Raw genomic sequence first — 18,736 nt, forward strand, 5'->3', positions numbered from 1 at the left:
TTGGTTGTTTTGTAAGTAAGTTGTTTAATTAAAGCTGTAGTAGACAGTGGACAATAAAATTGTATCATTGTATTAAGTTATACAGAATGCTCAGGACCTGGGGCTTTCCAGCAAAGGGATCTACTGATAGACTCCATCTTTCTCTCCCAAATAGATAAACCGCACTTCTACCAATACTTTCAACTTAGGCATGTAATTCAGGCCCAGATTTCTTCCTTAACACTAAACATGTTCTCCTCTAGCATAGAACATGTACTACATACACATGTCCCTACCAAACTAGTCTCCCAATTATACCAAATTGTCCTTTCTACAGGCCCCAAACCTTTTGACAGCCAAAAATCACTGGCTCATTGTAGGAGGAAGCAATTGATAACTGTTATGAATATTTGATCTCAACTAGAGACTGTCTTATCCAATACAAAATATCACACCAACTCTACTTTACTCCGGTGAGGCTCCATGTCATGTGTAGAAGACCAGATACCACTCGCCCCCAGTGTAATACCCCACAAGGTTTTAACCTGGTATAGCCAGGTACTGGTCTAATATTCTCAAGATTCTGGTTGATTTCTTAGGTTTTAAAGTTTATGATGTCCAAATGTGCTAGAAGTAGATCCAGATCCCTACTGTTCTATGCAAGAAAAGATATTGCTATGCATTGGATGGGCCCCCGCCCACCAACAGCATGGAAGTCATTGTTGAACAAAGCCATACAAAGCCATTGTTCATTGTTGAACAAAGTCATACTCCGGAGCAAGGGGCACACAGGTTTGAAGTGGGACTGTATTAACTTCATGGACTATTATGCTAATGTACATTACTTAATTTAGTGTACTTTTCAGATATGTCCAGCTAACTGACCACTCAACCTCACATCTGTGCAACCATTTTCCAATTTTTACTGTAATGTAATGTTGGCTTGGCATAATGCTATATTATGTTTTCTTGTTTGTCTATGGTCCTTCTGGATAATGGGTTTCTGTATAATAGATCTATATATTTTTTTGTATTTGTTTATCTGAAATTAACAGTTCAGTATTATGTCAATTATTTTCCATTGTTAAAATGTGTTTGTAGTTTTCATGATATAGGAGTGCATACAATGATGTTTACTGCCGAGTCTGCAGCTTCTTAGCCTGGCCAGGGATTGGCCAGATATCTGTATGTATGTATGTACAAGTATACATGAACAAATATCCCTAAAGTTTACATCACAGTTACTTAAGGCCAATTTAACAGCTCAATGACTGCAAGATTATAAATATCAAAATCTGTGCTATTGAAATTCATATGTATAACAGAGAGATTGTTTCTATGCTGCTTATTTATTTTCATAATCTTCGACCTACTGCTTCACTATGTATTTGTTTGCTGCCGGCATTATAATGACCAGTCTCATGGAGACAAGGTTGGAAGAACAATGGGGTAAATTTGTCCTTAAAGTATATTTGTTTGCTAACTGCAATCAGATCTGAGAAATTGAAGAAAGACACGCATGAATAGTTATGAAAGTTACAAAGTGCCTGTGCTGATATTGGTTAAACTCTCACTTTAGACTCAATATAATTAGTGATAGGCAAATCTGTGCCGTTTCACTTCGCCTGAAAAATTCCTGAAACTGCAAAAAAAATTGGTGAAACGAATTGAAGTCAATACTTGCATTATAATGGCTCAAAATTACATACACCTCTAGGGAAAGAAATCAGTATTTAGGATAGTATTGTGCTGGCCTCGGCTACTGTATCCTTCTATTGCTTGCTAGATATGTCAGCAGGCAATGACAAAAATATAATTTTCTGCATTTCTACTAAAAAGTAATACTCTATATTACCAGTAATGAGTTGCATGGGTTTTTAGATGTTGTTTTTTTTAAACAGAACTCAACAGAACTACAGTCATATGAAAAGGTTTGGGAACCCCTCTTAATTCATTGGAGTTTTATTATTCTTTGGAATTTTGTTTATCATTGGCTGAGCTTTCAAAGTAACAACTTCATTTTAATATAGAACATGCCTTAACAGAAAATATGCAATATGCATCATAACAAAATTACACAGGTGCATTAAATACTTAGTTGAGCCTCGTTTTGCAAATGTAACAGCTTCTAGACACCTCCTATAGCCTTTGATGAGTGTCTGGATTCTGGATGGCGGTATTTTTGACCATTTGTCCATAAAAAATCTCTCCAGTTCAGTTAAATTTGATGGACAGCCTGCTTCAAATCATCCCATACATTTTCAATGATATTCAAGTAGGGAGACTGTGACGGCCATTCCAAAATATTGTACTTCTCCCTCTGCAAAAATACCTTTGTAGATTTCGAAGTGTGTTTAGGGTCATTGTCTTGTTGGAATATCCAACCCCTGCGTAACTTCAACTTTGCAACTGATGCTTGAACATTATCCTGAAGAATTTGTTATTAGGTTGAATTCATCCGACCCTCGACTTTAACAAGAGCCCCTGTCCCTGAACTAGCCACATAGCCCCACAGCATGATGGAACCTCCACCAAATTTGACAGTAGGTAGCAGGTGTTTTTCTTGGAATGCTGTGTTCTTCGTTCACCATGCAAAGCGCTTTTTGTTATGACCAAATAACTAAATTTTTGTCTCATCAGTCCAAAGCACTTTGTTCCAAAATGACTGTGAACAAAATGAACATTTGCATACAACAAATGACTCTGTTTGTGGCGTGAGTGCAGAAAGGGCTTCTTTGTCAACACCCTGCCATACAGATTTTCTTTGTGCAAATTATGCTGAATTGTAGAACGATGTACATAGCCACTATCTGCAGCAAGATTTTCTTCAGGTCTTTGGAGGTGATTTTTGGGTTGTCTGTAACCATTCTCACAATTCTCTACATATGCCGCTCCTGTATTTTTCTTGGCCTGCCAGACCTGGATTTTACAGTAACTGTGCCTGTGGCCTTCCATTTCCTGATTACATTCCTTACAGTTGAAACTGACAGTTTAAACCTCTGAGATAGCTTTTTGTAGCCTTCCCCTAAACCATGATACTGAACAATCTTTGCTGTCACTCTTCAGAGGGGAGTCAAACAGAAGCACAACTTGCAATTGGCCACCTTAAATACCTTTTCTCATGACTGAACACACCTACCTATGAAGAAAACACCCCAGTACTCAGATGTTCCTGGGAAATGAAAGACAAACAGTACCACTGTTACCTTTTTGTATACTAAAAAGAAACCAACCTTCAGATTATACTGACTTTCATACATTTCATTGCGCTTTGGTGTATTGAGATGCTGATAGGTTGCCTGGTTGTTTTGCAGATGGCAGCGCCATTTTTCGTGGATGTTTCCACAGACCAGACAATTTATCCTTGGCCCTCCCTGTGAGTAGCATCATGAAGAACATGTCTGTGGACAAGTGTGTTGATCTCTGCACAGAGAAGGTAAAAATATCCTTATCAGGGCTTTCCCCAGGCTTTACTGTTATATTGTTTATAGAAATTGTATACTTTTACAGATATGAATGTAACACATCGTTATGCTAAGACAAAATAAGTATGATTATTTAATATTCAGTTTTGCAATTAAGTTCATACAAAGTAGATGTATGGGTTTTTATGTGTGTTGTTATATGTAATTCTTTCCATTGTATATTTGTCTGTTCACCCATTTTTCCTGTCCCACATTATCATGTCTAGTGTTGACACTGTAGTCGGGAGCATTTGATAAATATTTGAAAATATTGATATGGTAATTGTGGGTGTCATTTAAGCGCTGGCAGAATTGTATATAATCTGTATAGGCTTTGGGCTGATCACAATACAACTTTAGGTTCACATACATCTTATATATGAAGTATTTTTAAGCACAAGAAAAATAGAAACATGGTATGAGGGAAAATGGAACTTACTTTCTAGCATGTTCATTTTAGCCTAATCATTCCAGTAATTAAATACCTTCTTAACTTGTATGGATGCCACTGGTCCCCAAGCTTTTTCCCAAGAGCCATTGTTCTTGACAGTCATCATATGCGCTAGTTGCTTTAGAAATGTATATACATAGATTATTATCCACTTCACTTGCTCTTTAAATGATAAAATGAGGTCTAATAAATTTGCAGCATATTAAAATGCCGTTGTTGATGGAGCAATAAAATAGTTGTTCACCATTTGCCCAATGAGTAAGCAGTATGCCTCTTCTGTCAGTTTAAAATCTATACATTATTTTATTCTTTGTATGTATCAGTGTAAATTAAGAAAATCAGTGTTTGAGTATTCAGGGAGACCGCCTACCTTCAAATAAATACTTCTTTACTTATTCTATGACCATTGGCATCGACAATGGCGTTTGATGTGCCGGATTCCAGGGAGAAACATACAGTTGAAAAGCATCTATATGTAATATACAATGGCTAAAAACAAAAGTAGAAAACATACTGTCATTTTTTCTGAACCAACAGAACATACGCAACACATTTCCTATACAAGTTATATAAATATCTGGACATACCACATTGGGGATCATTTCAACAGACTATCTTAGAAACCTATTGGACCAAAGATGTTTAAAAATGTTATTCACTCCTCTTCACTTCCTTCAGCTCAAATCCTCCTGGGTGTTAGTCTAAACGAACAAAACCATAGGAAGGTGGACACAACCACTTGCACTTTATGCGTCCATTTGTCCTGGGGGCCGATCAGTTGGATACAATAGATGATTAGCTAGTGTATGGCTGAAGCATGCTAAGAAAAAGCATACTTTCATTCACTGCCTCTTCCTATCCCAATGTAATAATGATTTCTGCACTTCTTTTCATCTACAACTTCTTCAACCTCTGCATAAAGGCAGTTTCATAGACCGAGATATTATTTCAGCCTTTTCATTTCAAGGAGATGATTTTGTTGTTACAGGTTATCTGTGGTTGATATACAGAAAATAGATAATAATGCAGAGATAACTTTATGGATTTTTCATCAGTGTAACGTGATGGAACATGGTACTCATAGAAAGCACTGCAGCCATTTTCATTTATCCAGTAAAGCTGCCAGGGATGTTTTATTCATTTACAATTGTACTTGGATATATTGCATCTTACAAGAGCCAAACTAAAGGCACAACTGATTCCACAGTACTGTAACAGAATCTTTCATTAATTAAATTACATTAACCAGGCCTCTCTCAGATGGACCTTGAACAAAGACACTAATTAAATAATTAATTTACACTAATTCAAATCCATTATGAGTAACACTAGTCTAAATACTCATTATAGCCTAATTAATATAAAGGAATGCTATAATGAAAACAAAATAAAACTATTTACAGAGATGAGTCAACCACTGCCAATCCATTTCCTCAAATTATTTGGTTTGGAATTTTAAAAGTTTATGATTTGCTAAAATTGATTATAAAATTGTTCAGCAAATGAGCATCAGATGTGATAAAAACACAAACGTAACAATAAAATGAAGGCACTTCTGTATTGTATAGACAAAATCATGCAAGGCAGCATACAACTGTATATGGTAATATATTTAGCAAAATATTTGGGACCCATCAAGTGCTACCGATCAACAAATTAAATGAAAGCAGAACAGAACTCTCCATGTGCCCCTGCATGTATAGATTCTGGATAGAAATTGTGCAAAGTATTTCTTAAAATTTGCAAATTTGCAAAAGGATAAGGGAGATGACATAAAGAATAAATTTGATCAGTATCGATCACTTTTAATAATTAAATCAGAGACACGTTTGGTGATCATGTTTGAAAACTTTTATTGCCAGTAAACTTGTGTCATTCCATGCTTGCCATATTTATATGGGTGGTGTAGGGGAAGTAGGGAAGATTTACAACAGAAGGGCCCACACTTTACTGATATAGGGGCAGATCAAGTCTTTTCTCTGATGCGCAAATACTGATATATTATATTTTAGAAAAGTCACAATGCATGCCAATATTATTGTGTTCAATCCATATATTATTATTATTATTATTATTATTATTAAACCACAATTATAGGTTATTTTTTTTTTCATTTTGTACTATCGTTTGCCATTTGAGTAGAAATATTTATAAAGAACCTGCATAGTATGTGGTGTAGTTAGTAAAATTGCGAAAAGATCCTTGTATAAATTGTTAAATATGTAGAAAAAACCCCTAGTTTCTACAAATGATTACTATACTTACACATAATTTCATTCCCATTTACTTGAGTTTCAAATGTTGGCCTAAATTCTGGCGTAGCTTTGGCATACATACATATATTGATAGGCACAACTGTGATTTAGATATGGAATGTATGCCAAAAGGAAGCCTTTGGTTTATTTGAAATGCCTTAGGTACATCATATTGTGTGTATGTTTGTGCTTATATGTTTACAAAATGAACAATTGTTATGCATTTGTCTCCTTGACTGGCATTTTATAGTGAACTGAAGTTACCAGTAAGTGTTTTCTTGTGCTTTTATAGCTAACTTCATAACAATAAGTCAGTTTAAACTTCACATAACAGTATAGGTATGGATTATATTATCAGTTTAAAGGCTTGCTAAAATGGCAGTGCCACTTCCCATATTGTTGTGTTTAAGAAGTTACATTTTAGTTGATTTGCTGTTTCATAGTAACACAGTGTCTTGTACCTGATGGTAACTAAGGTAACATTCATTTGTTATGGTGATGGCGAATAAGTCTTAATGGGTATTTCCTTAAGGCTTTGTACCCCACATTACAGAAAGGGGTCCTTGTAAATCATTAAACAGAAAAGGAGGTTCACATATCATAGAAGCTGATGCTGAAGGGCTGATATAAAGTTCTGGTACTGCGCTTATTCTGAGCTGTGAATCAGCAGAAAAGGAGATGGAGATTTACTGCGAGCAGCTTTGAATTTATAGATCTTCCCAAACCCCAGGGTAAGTGATTGGATTCCGGTCTAGGCATGTCCTTCTGCCTATAACAGCCACCTTCAGCTACTCGGGTGCCGCCAGGTCGGTGTGTCTGGGCTACCTAGAGATACCATATAGAAATTTGTAACTTGATTTTCTCTCTGATGTCTGCCATGGTTCCATGGAATTAGAACATTGCAGATATTGTGTCATTATTCAAAATGGAGACATTTTCTGTTAGCAAACTTTAGACATTTATGCATGACATCTGTTATTAGAAGTTTTTTTAGACAAAAAAATGGAAAATACAATTTACAGATAGATTAGACATTAAAACATGAAATTCACACTAAATCCATTATGACAATCTTGTCAGAGTTAATAGCTTTCTAGACGGGAGTGAGTAGAATCTTAGACCTGTTAAAGAAAAAGTTTCTTTTGAAACCATTTCATACATTGGGTTACAGAGTGGATTCAAGATAATGAGCCTAGAAAGAATTCTGAGTTTTTATTAATGTTTCATTTTATAGTTGTACTAGTGTTGTAAGTAGAGTACATCAGGATTCTGTCCTTGGGCCACATCTTTTTAATGTATTCATTAATTATCTTGAAGTTGGAATTGAAAGCAGCAACTCATTCTTTGCTGACAACACAAAATTATACAAGGTAATAGGCTCCCTGCAGGATGTTTCTACTCCACAGACATTGTCAGAATTGAGGACTATTTTGAACTATCATGTTCAAACTTGCCCTGCCCTGGATGTATAAGCTGAAAACAGGAAGTCTGATACAGAAGTCCATGTATACACAATAGAAGGAAAGAAATGTGGTGTTTCTTTTGAGAGAGGACTCAGAGCAGCACTACATTGAGGGTTTACAGGTGTATTTATATAGACCTTTCTAATAAAGCTTACTTAATTTTAGCCTTTATGGATGCCAGTGAGGCTTGGTGGGTTAAATAATGTCAGTGTAGAGATTAAGTACTAACTCCTAAAGCTTGATCAAAGCCAGTTTCTTTAGAAATGATTTGAGAAATCGGTAATTTAACAAACCTCTTACAAATGAGATTGTATGTGCAGACTAGTGATGTGCGGTTCCCACACCCGACCCTAACCCGCCCGCTCCCTACCCGCATCCGACCCGGACCCGCTGCTCCCCTTTATAGACCCGCGCCCGCCCCACAGTGACATCACAAAGGAGCGGGGTGCGCAGACGGGAGTCTATAAATTCCGTCGCCAGAAGCCGGCAGTACTAGGTCGCGGATGGGTGGAGCAGGAGAAGAGCTCGACCCGCACCCGCCGGCGACCCACGCATTTTGTCCAGGGGTCGGCCCAAACCCGCCTGACCCGCGGGTCCCACGGGCCTCGGGTTGGCCCACACATCACTAGTACAGACACTTCTAATGCCTTCAGAATATTACCAGTTTTACCAATAAGCAGGTAGTTTCGTAGTATGTGCTCATGCAGTGCGGTGGGAGATAGTTGGTGATGCAGGATTGCTGCACAGGAATGTGATTAGTTGCATAAGGTACAGAATTTTTTTTTCACTGGGGGGCTCAGGTCCCTGAAGTTACGCCCCTGAAAACATCTATTGCTTATAGTATGGCCTAAGGTACATACAATGTACATGAAATACAATTTCAGAGTAGCAATAGCACAGAACCAGCAGTTGAATTTATACATGGCAAGTTCACTGTGTGATTTTAGCTTTGCTACTTTAAGCATATTTGCATTCTGGAAACAGGGTGTGAACATCTGGCCACCTACTTTCAAAGTCTCATAGCTCATTCTTTGTCTGTCTTGGGAAGCACTCTTGGTTATACTGCACTGATGTGATTTGGCACATCATGCTTGTTTGCAGTCTACAAATGAAACATTGAATCATTTGATATATGTGTTTGCAAAAAGTAACTAGAAAACAAGATGAAGTTGATGTCTTCAAATTAACTGTAACATATAATTCCTTGCTATTTTCATTTTGTGCCTGTTTAGTTTTTGGTTGTTATCTGGAAAAGTCTTAAAAACATGCACATTTATATTTTCAACAGCAGATTAAATTTCAGCAGAAATAATTAATATTTTTCCTGAAGTTTGCTATATGGCAGGTTTATTTCAGAATTCAGTAAATGATACAGACTGTTTCTAAACAATTTGGATTCCTCAAATAAATGACGGTGAAAATGAAACATGTTGGTATATATATATATATATATATATATATATATATATATATATATATAATATCAAAACAGTGAAAAAACAGCGTTCAACGGACATTGTTTACAGGTAATGCTAAAATGCACATAAAATATAAAACAAGTTAGGGACCGCCATTCGGGGTTTACCTTGACGTGGTATGGTGGCTTATCAATTTTATGATCATAATTTTGTAACAAAATAACCCCTGTTTTGGGTACATATGCAATAGCATTTATTATACTTATATATATATACTTTAAAGCCTTTAGAGTGCTCCCACAACCCCCCTGTTTTGATATTATATATATATATATATATATATATATATATATATATATATATATATATATATATATATATATAAAACCCCTTTTGCCCACCCCCCGGTGCCATGTATACATCATACCATTTCTTACCAATTACAGGTCCTGAGTCTCCTTTGCTAGGTGAAAGGGTACTCTGGAAAACTCTTCTCTGGCAGTGCCTCCGCCTAATGGGATCCTGGAATACACCTGCGGGTGGCCCCATTAGGAAAACATTCAATACACATACTTGCTTTATAAAAATATCAACTTTATACAAAGAAGTGCAGATTAATGGGGAAATAAACTGTAAAGTACACATATGCATTTAAAAGCCTGACCCACTACCCTTGTGACCCTGTGCCAGTCCTATCCTGGTAATTCCCTACCAGACAAAGTCCCACACTACTCCTTTGGTGACAAAGAGTCTCTGTCCCTTTTCCCAACAAGATCACAAATGGTCCAGGTAGCGCTAATTTCCAAGTACCTTTCCCAATGGACAAGGTACTGGCTCCCACATGGCACAAACAGCCTGTGACACAATAGAAACCCCGCTGAATCCTTTCCCTTTCCTCTACTCTCCCCAGGCAGACTCACCCAAGGGCTCACACACAGAGCAGGCAGGCTCATACAGAGCGACACCTTGTGGTATCCTCCGGTATCTGCCATGCTGCACCCACAATGCTCTGGGAAACCCTATAGCTCAGCCATGTGGCTCTCTGTAGGGAATTAACCCTTTGGATCCCTACATATATATGTATAGGTCAGACCCATGGAGATCTCTGTAGGTGGTTAAATTCAGTGGTAGGCTCCAACAAGGTGTAAGGAAGGGGCCAGCATCCTGGTGATACTTTTCAGATAGGGACTCTGCAAGGAAGGAAACTGGAAATAGATAGGCCCTAAGACCACTATTGAAGGCTTCCCCCCTGTGCTTATAGTCTGTAAAGTACAGAGCCCCTGATCTGAAGAGGCAACAGGCAGGCCCAGCGACCTGTATCTGTATAACAACTATAATTGGAGATGCTATACTAGTGAATAAAGATGTTCCTGTGTTCAACTGAAGGACTGTGTGGACCTGCCCTGAGGAAGCAACATATTTTCATTCTTGGTGGACAACAAGCACAAGAAATATTCAGTGTTGCTTTACTCATTTTTAATCAACATATTCAACTGGCCTTATTATTTTTCCCAGTAAAACATCTATTTGAGAAGAGAAACCTTCTTTCACAAATGTTAGCAACAGCCCGGTAGTTCATAGTCTAAAACTGGTTAGTTGCTACCTTAACATTGTCAATTTTATTCTAGACTACAATATATACAAGACATACTTGAACATCCCTGGTTGAGGTAAACATAGAAAATTACAATTTAATCTGGGAGCAGGGCCAGTATTAAATAAAGACCAACTAAACCTTATCCTAAAAAATACTACCATCAAAATCACCATGTCTTATTCCTCCCAGCTATAACAGAACTGCTGGAAGGCACCAAGAATATGCAGAAGAAAATAAAGACCTGGGGGATTATCATTTCAAAAAGGCACCAGGGACTATATTCTATCCTTGGGCAAAGTAGTGCATCATTAGCCTCCCAAATGAAAATGGCCATTCTCCATAGAGTTGATATCCATTCCTAGTTGTTTAAGGCTAAAATGTGTAGCCTTAGATCAAATGATCTAATAATCCGTGGTGTTGCAAGTGAAACCTGAAAAGTGTAACCTTGTGGAAAAAACCTTGAGAGCTAGAACTCAGTTGCTGATGTAGATGGATATACCACTTAATTTATGAATGATTGTACAACTATATTTAAGGCCGTGTAGTACACTACTAAACTCACAAGATAAGATTTGCATTAGCCATTGAGGGCTACAGTAAGAATTGACTATGACTAGCTTCCAGAGGGAGATTTTATTATGGAGGGATATTTTTAGAAAAAATGTTATTCATTTATTTGCAAGCTGATCATTTGTTCAATGTAATGGTTATTCTGTGGGAAAAAATATATTATAAAATCATAGTTTATCAAATATGTGAATAACCCCAACACACAATATTGCAGCTTGACACAACTACTATTTAAGAAGGATGTCCTTTTCCAGTGCAAAACAATTATTTTCCCAATTTAACAGTGCTTTTATGGTGTGAATATTTGAAGTGGTTTTAACTATCAATATATACAGTATATCTATTAGGGCTTACAGTCGGTCTGCAAGAGCAGGTGCTCTAAAATGGGTGCAATGAAGAGCGCATATTGATGCACTTCATTATGGTACTTGCATCCAAACACTTCCAGTTGTAGCCATTCTTCCTGCTTCTTCAGGTGCACAACTGCACCTACTAATGCTAGGGAACAGTGGAGCTACTGCCACCCTGGACCTGGCAGGAGCTCCAGGCTTACCATAGCAGGTCACGTCAATAGGCTCACACCAGACTTTTATCTAGTGAATTAGATATAAATGACATTTTAAAAGTACATTCTAGAAGGAGACAACCAAAACCCAAGTACAATTTTGAATCATCAGGTGTAATTGCGGTGTAAGCAGATGCAATTACAGGGGGAAATTCTGCATTGTGGGTAAAAACATGGTGATTTTTTTTTCACATTTGTTCTTTGCACACTGTGCTTGTGTCTGTAAATGGCCCATATAGATTTGCAAATATGTAAATAACCTGAAGACACGGTATTGGCATAAGTACCATATAGGAAGGATGTGGAAATCTGCATATTTTTCCAAATTAGAATTCATTAAAATGAATCTGCATATTTAGGGGTTTTTGTCGATCAATACACATATTATTGCATACAGGATTCAAAGTGGTTTTAAAAGTTTTTGGAGCAAGACTGAACTAGATTTGAATTGAAAATGGACGCATTGAGGTTCATTTACCCCATAATCCTTTATATAGACACACAGAATGCCATTTAGTCACATGAAACATTTTGTAAGCACTTAAAGATAGCAGGGCATTGATTAAAACTAGATTCTCACAGCTGATGTGTTAAAAAAAACAGTGCTTTCCTTGGTGTCAGAGCATGAGATTTAGAATAAGCTTAGCAAACTGTAAAGGGCCAATTTACTTTAGCCATATTGAATGGAGACTTGAAGGATAACCCAAATAAATAAAAAGGGCTAAATACATTTTGTAGGCGACTGTAACAAGCCTTCAGTTTATAGTTGAGCAGAGGCAGCGGTCACACCGGTGTTCTTTTCCTTGACATCATGGTTAGATGAGGTGTAAATAAAAATCTGAACATTAAACCTCTTAGTTAACCTCGCACAGCCTCAGTGCAGGGTGTTAAATTGTCTGTCAGATTTAGAAATCCCCTCTCATAACTCTGTAATCTTAGAACCAAATCCGATTGCTGAGAAAGCATTCGCCGGGCTTTCAGAAACTATTTTTTTTTTTCAGTTTAAAGAAACCAAAGAAGGTCTTGTCTTGCCTATTCATCAAGCACTGATAACGGAATGATTATTATGATTCCCAACCCTGGGCTCTGTGTTGTTCTGTAAATCTTCCTTGTCAACGGCAGCAGTTTGTAGCGCGTCTCTGGGTTTTTGGATTCACTTCTATGGCCTAGTGCCGCTGCTGCACTTGTGCCACCACATGAGTTAACATAACCTGCTTTTGATTTATTACCATGGTACAGGGTTCCCTCCACTAGTTGATGCTGATGAACCATAGACACTGTAAATCATTTTGTATTTTAGTATGACACTGTACAACTGTTATGTTTTGGAAGCAGTGGCTTGTTTGCTTGGTAGCCATATTTTATGATTTTCATATAGATGGCCAGCAGTTTGTAGTCTAGTAGGTCTAGTATAGTTTGTATGTCTAGTAATGCAGCAATTTATATACATTACAAATGCAAATTATCCAATTGCCTCATTTTGTTTTTGTATATATTTGTTTATTGCAGAAAATATCCCTATTAAAAAGCAATTGGATTTGAAATATTTGCTTAATATAATATAGTAAACTAGAGAGGTACATTTCCTGAAGAAAATGTGAGTGGTGCTTGCCGTGGCAAAACTCAGGCCCAAATCTGATTGGCTGTTGTTGCCCCGCCCCTTTTTTTCCTAATTGTGAACCACAGTCACTCAGTGACTAACATACCAAAGTTTGGGAATGCTGTCATTTAATGTGTAAAAATGGCAGCATTTCTATTTTTTTCTATTGAAAATCAATGAATGAAATTTGATTGGTTGTTGGTGGCTCCGCCCACTTTTTCTAAACTTGAAGTGGAAACCCCAGCGGCCACATTTGTGATATTCAAGGTCCCTGACATCAATACTGAGAGAATGGCAGCCTTCTTAATTTTTTCCCATTAAAACCAATCAAAGAAATCTGATTGGTTGGTTTTGGCTCCACCCACTTTTTCTTAATTTTAATCCCAGTCCCCCAGTGACCAACTGTGCCAAGTTTGAGGACCCTGCCATTAACCGTCTAAGAGCGGCAGCAGTTTAAAATTTTCCTATTTAATTGAATGGCTGAAATTTGATTGGCTGTTGTAGACTCCGCCCAATTTTTGTAAATTTTGGCTGCAGTCACCCAGTGACCCACGGTGCCAAGTTTGGGAGCTCTGGCTTTATTACTGTGAGAATTACAGCTGTTTACATTTTCTCATTGAAGTCAATAGGGAAAATCTGATTGGTTGTTTGCGGCTCCGCTCACTTTTTTGGGTCCCCAAAATAGGACAGAAAAGTCACAACACCCCATTCCCGAATAAGCTGAACGGTTTGACACCTCATTCATGGGTCTGCGACAAACTAATTATTCGATAAATTCCCCATTATAAGTCAATGGGGCAAATTTGGGGACCTCTCCTGCCCCGGGGGTAAAACTTATACCCTCGTGTGGGGTATCATCTGACACAGGTCGCAAACCTCTTCAAATGTGGTAAATTTAACATTTCTACAAGATTCCCTCTCTGCGCTAGAATCCGTCAAAAGTTGGCCTCAATGTTAATCTATGGGACTTTTCGGGGTGGTTAATTGCCCCCGCAAGAGGCAATTAACCACCCACCCCTTAGAAAAGTCATACCACCCCATTCCCGATTAAGCCGCACGATTTGACACCTCATTCATGGGTCTAGGACAAACTGTGCGGGACTAGTTACGCGCCAAACTTTCATACGGAAGAAGAATAAAAATAAGTTTGCAAGATAACAGTAGTGATGCTTTGCTTCGCAAGCACCACTAATGAGCAAGGCCAAAGCGGGACTCGTTTATCAAGGACTAAGCTAATGAGCATGTCTAAGCAGTCATGCCTGTCTGGCCCATGCAATACTTAATGTCAATAATTACACACAGCCTACATGAACTTCACAGATGTACTTTGTTCTTACAGATCTGTGCACCTTGATCTCTATTCCTTCCATCTTGGCTACTCCTGTTGCACTTTGTTTTCTTCTCTGCATTCAATTCAAGAGAAAGGGAAAAAAGCAGGAGGGATTTTGACCCACAAGTGTGGCAAACTTTTTGATGTCTACTTTGAGCCAATAAAAGCACTTTTCTTTGCACTACAAATTGGATCAGTGTGCTACAGTTTCCTTGGACTTCCACATGTGTGGCAGACTTAAAATAAACTAAAATAAACAATGTTTTTGATGAACTTTGGGGGGCTTTTGTTCTCCCTTTTTAGCTAAGGGCCCAAGCTTTGCCCTTTTTCAGTGTTACGTGACAGTTACAGAGAGATGAGATTAAACTGTTCTTGAGTATTGCAACCTTATTATTTGAGGGCATGAACTTTGTGTGTTTGATGTACCTAATATTTCTCTAACTACTTTAGTAAATGCACATTTGTACTAGTTTTCCAGTTTATATGAAACATTTAGCCAATGGTCATATCTCTGTGTGAGCAATTAGGTTGTGGAATGCCCTGTATGATGATGATGTGATGACTGATTCAGTTAATGCCTTTTTTTTAACCCAACTTAATTACGTAACTAATGAGTATGGCAGTCCTTTCAAGGAGAGCCTAGGCAGTCACAATGTCCATCCCCACACTTTGCAGAATTTGTTTGCTCAGGTGAAAAGATTATTACACTCGGTCAATGACATGGAAATGCATTCTTTTAAATTCTGGTGTCAGTGAGATAAATCATGCTCTTTGTTTAATCTTTATTCTTGCCATTATTACTGCATTTTTTTGTCAGCGGCCTGCTGTAAATTACATTAAGTGGCCTGGTACCTTTCTAAGCTGGAAACTCACTCTGGTTTTATTGGTAAAGAACAGCAAGTTACATCCTCATTTGCATAAGTTAAAGGATACAGTTTTGCCATAGTTTTGTTTGGTGTCTTTGCTGCTGAAATTAGAGCTTCCATCCAACAACTCACTCGGCCCTAATAAATTAGTAATACTCTCACCTACAGTGCTGATTAAAAAGATGGTAAATATCACACTCACCCACTGATATTTTCCATGAATGCAGAGCAATTGCTGTAGAATAACAAAAACAAAGACAGCAATAATTTATACTTTAACAAAATTTATTTTTCAGCAAGATAACAGGCAGCTGCTGCTCGTCCAGTGAATTCAAGGACTTAACAGAGCAATGTTCTCAGGATATCTAAATACATTTTATTACTGCATCATAGACTACACCTTGTATTATTCCAACTTATGTCCCCAAGGATTTTAGAGCCATTTAAATAGATCCATGTAGGTGTGTAGGGGCAGGTATTACAGAGTTTCTGGCAATGTACTTGCTGTTAAATCTGTAACCCCCTCTTGTTTCATCCTTGATCTGCCCCAATTACTGGCGAATCCTATCCTCATCTAACTCCTTACTCCACTCTACAGTTGTACTGCCCACTCTTTCCTTTCACTACTTGTGTGGTTACAATCTCAATGTAGCAGAAATAAGATCTACTCCAGTCAAGACTCTGATTGTAATGGTGCCTTGTAGATGTATATATACATACATCTATTTCACTAGTTTATCTGAATGACAGTTGTTTGTCAATAATTTTAATTAGAGCCATGCCGAATATACTGCACCGTTGTACAAAATAATACTAACTGTCAACCTTGCTTGTTTGGTTACAATGGACGAGAGATCATTTTCATGCTTTATTGTTTTTTTTTTTAAATAAAACATGTAAGCTCTGTGTCTCCATTTTGCATCATGTGCAGAATCATTCCAGGTAGCAGGTGAAAGCTCTTTTTGGTAAGGGATTATCAACTCTGACAGCTTTTGTCTCATATAACAGTGCAGTTCACTAAGATAGTGTTCTAACTAACTTCCCCCAGGAATATCCATTGGCAGTTCTTGGAGGAACAGTCTGTCACTGTGCCTTCCCCACCACTTATTTCACACTTCATGAGCGGGAGGACGAGCAGCTGTGCTCTCAGAAATGTATTGTAGAAGAATTCGAAAGCTGTGGCACATCGGATTACTTCATAGTTTATCAGACACAAGTACAAGGTAAGTTTATAGACTAATTACATAGATTTTTTTATTTAAAAGGGAATTATGATAAAAATGAAAGCTTCATCACATGAAACTAAGATTATTTCTAAATATGATCAATTAAAATTCTGTAACATTTTTGAAATAGCCAAATTACTCTCATCCTCTCGGGAATCTCTCTACATGCAGCTTTGTGTTGGAGTCGATTATTTTGAAACAATTAGCTCTACTTCATTGCCTAGGCAAAGGGAGCATACCTAGCTGTCTGTCAAAATGGGACTGAAGGTGGCCATACACGGGCCGATTAAAGCTGCCAACAGACTTAGTCGGCAGCTTATTGGCCCGTGTATGGGCCCCCCCGACGGGCTTCCCCAATCGAGATCTGGCCGAAAGTTGGCCAGATCTCGATCGGATGGGACTAAAAATCCCGTTGGATCGCGGCCGCATCGGTTCGTTGTTGCGGTCCCACGATCTGACCGCCCTATACCATTTGTTAGGATCCAATCGTTGGGCCCTAGGGCCCACGATCGGATCAGCCCGATATTGCCCACCTCAAGGTGGGCATATCAGGGAGAGATCCTCTCATTTGGCGACATTGCCAAACGAGTGGATCTCTCCGCGATATGCCCACCTTAACTCTTATTTATTATAAATATAAGTTACACCCCCGGGGGCAAGCCGGGGGGGTGTCTGTGATGTTGGGGGTGTGTCTGTGATGTTCATTTTAAAGACCTGTCCGGACCTGTCTGGGTGAAAACCGGATAGGTGGCAACCCTATAAGGGATCTTTCTGTAATTTAGATCACTATATCTTTATGCTACCAAAAAAAATTAAACATTAAATACACCTAATAGGATTGCTTTGCCACCAATATGGATTCATGCAGCTTAGTTATCATCAAGTAAAGGCACTGTTTTACTATTATAGAGAAAAAATAAATCATTTTTAAAGATTAGATTTTTTTGCTTAAAATTTACTCTTTGGGAGATAACTTTCCTGTAATTTAAAACTTTCCAGATAATGGAAAATACTATGGATACAGTACTGTAATATCTTCAGCAAAAAACATGCAGGGATGTAGGGTTGCAGTTTCGTAACAAACATATTTATCTGTACAGCTCAAACAAATCAGCAAGGTTATATACATAAATATAAGGATCAGAATATCTGTTAATAATAGTTTGTTGTTAATTACCAATTTATATCTGCCCTTTGTGATGTGTCTAAATTATCCTATAACAGTATCACAGCATGTTAAGTGCTAAATATTTAACTGGATTAATGATTTCCTTGCATATGGGTAATTATTGTTATGACTAAATGCAGAGGCCTTTTGAAATTGTAACATGAAATGCATGTGTGTATCAGAAGTGAGAAATGCTCACAAATTGCCCTCTGCAGATTTAGTTTGTGCTTGGTGGCTGGGTAGACTATGGACCCAACAACAGTCTGTGCAGTTACTATGATTGTTACGTTCCATAATTAGTTGGTATGGGTTTAGGAGGAAAATAATGGTGTGCCATCACTCTAAACTGGTCGGAGCGTATAACACAAGCAGATCCATAATGGAGTTAAGATATACACTTTTTTTAGCTGAATCCCTGCAAGCAAAGCAATTTTACTTTTTTAGATGTTTATATACAAACTAATCTGTTCAAATGGGGTGCAGAGCTGGTGCCCAATGATGTTCTCCCTGTTCCCAATCACTTAGCCTGCACAGGTTTACTAAACACACAGTGAAACATGGGATCATTGAGCGCACTTTCCATAGACAGGATGAAGCAGGCAGCACATCTCTTGTGCCATATCTGCAAATGGTTTGTTGTGGAAATTGTTACAGGAGGCCACTTGAGGTAAAAAGATAATGTTTACTCAACATGAGCACATGCTCTGGGGATTCTGAACTCATAAAAGTCAAAATCCCAAAGGAATCACAGAGTTTTTATAGACTTGTACCAGTTTGGAGAGCA

General features: G+C 37.9%; 1 protein-coding gene across 1 annotated transcript in view; it reads left to right on the plus strand.

The window, feature by feature from the left end:
- The window catches only part of LOC108707176 (WSC domain-containing protein 2), a 178,268-nt gene that overhangs the window by 137,251 nt on the left and 22,281 nt on the right, over positions 1 to 18,736 (plus strand). The window contains exons 5-6 of the mRNA XM_018244231.2: positions 3,294 to 3,415; positions 16,607 to 16,781. Coding sequence (XP_018099720.1) covers positions 3,294 to 3,415; positions 16,607 to 16,781 — 297 coding nt within the window. The remainder of the gene's footprint in view (positions 1 to 3,293; positions 3,416 to 16,606; positions 16,782 to 18,736) is intronic.

This window comes from Xenopus laevis, chromosome 1S, assembly GCF_017654675.1.
Source record: "Xenopus laevis strain J_2021 chromosome 1S, Xenopus_laevis_v10.1, whole genome shotgun sequence".
NCBI lineage: Eukaryota > Metazoa > Chordata > Amphibia > Anura > Pipidae > Xenopus > Xenopus laevis.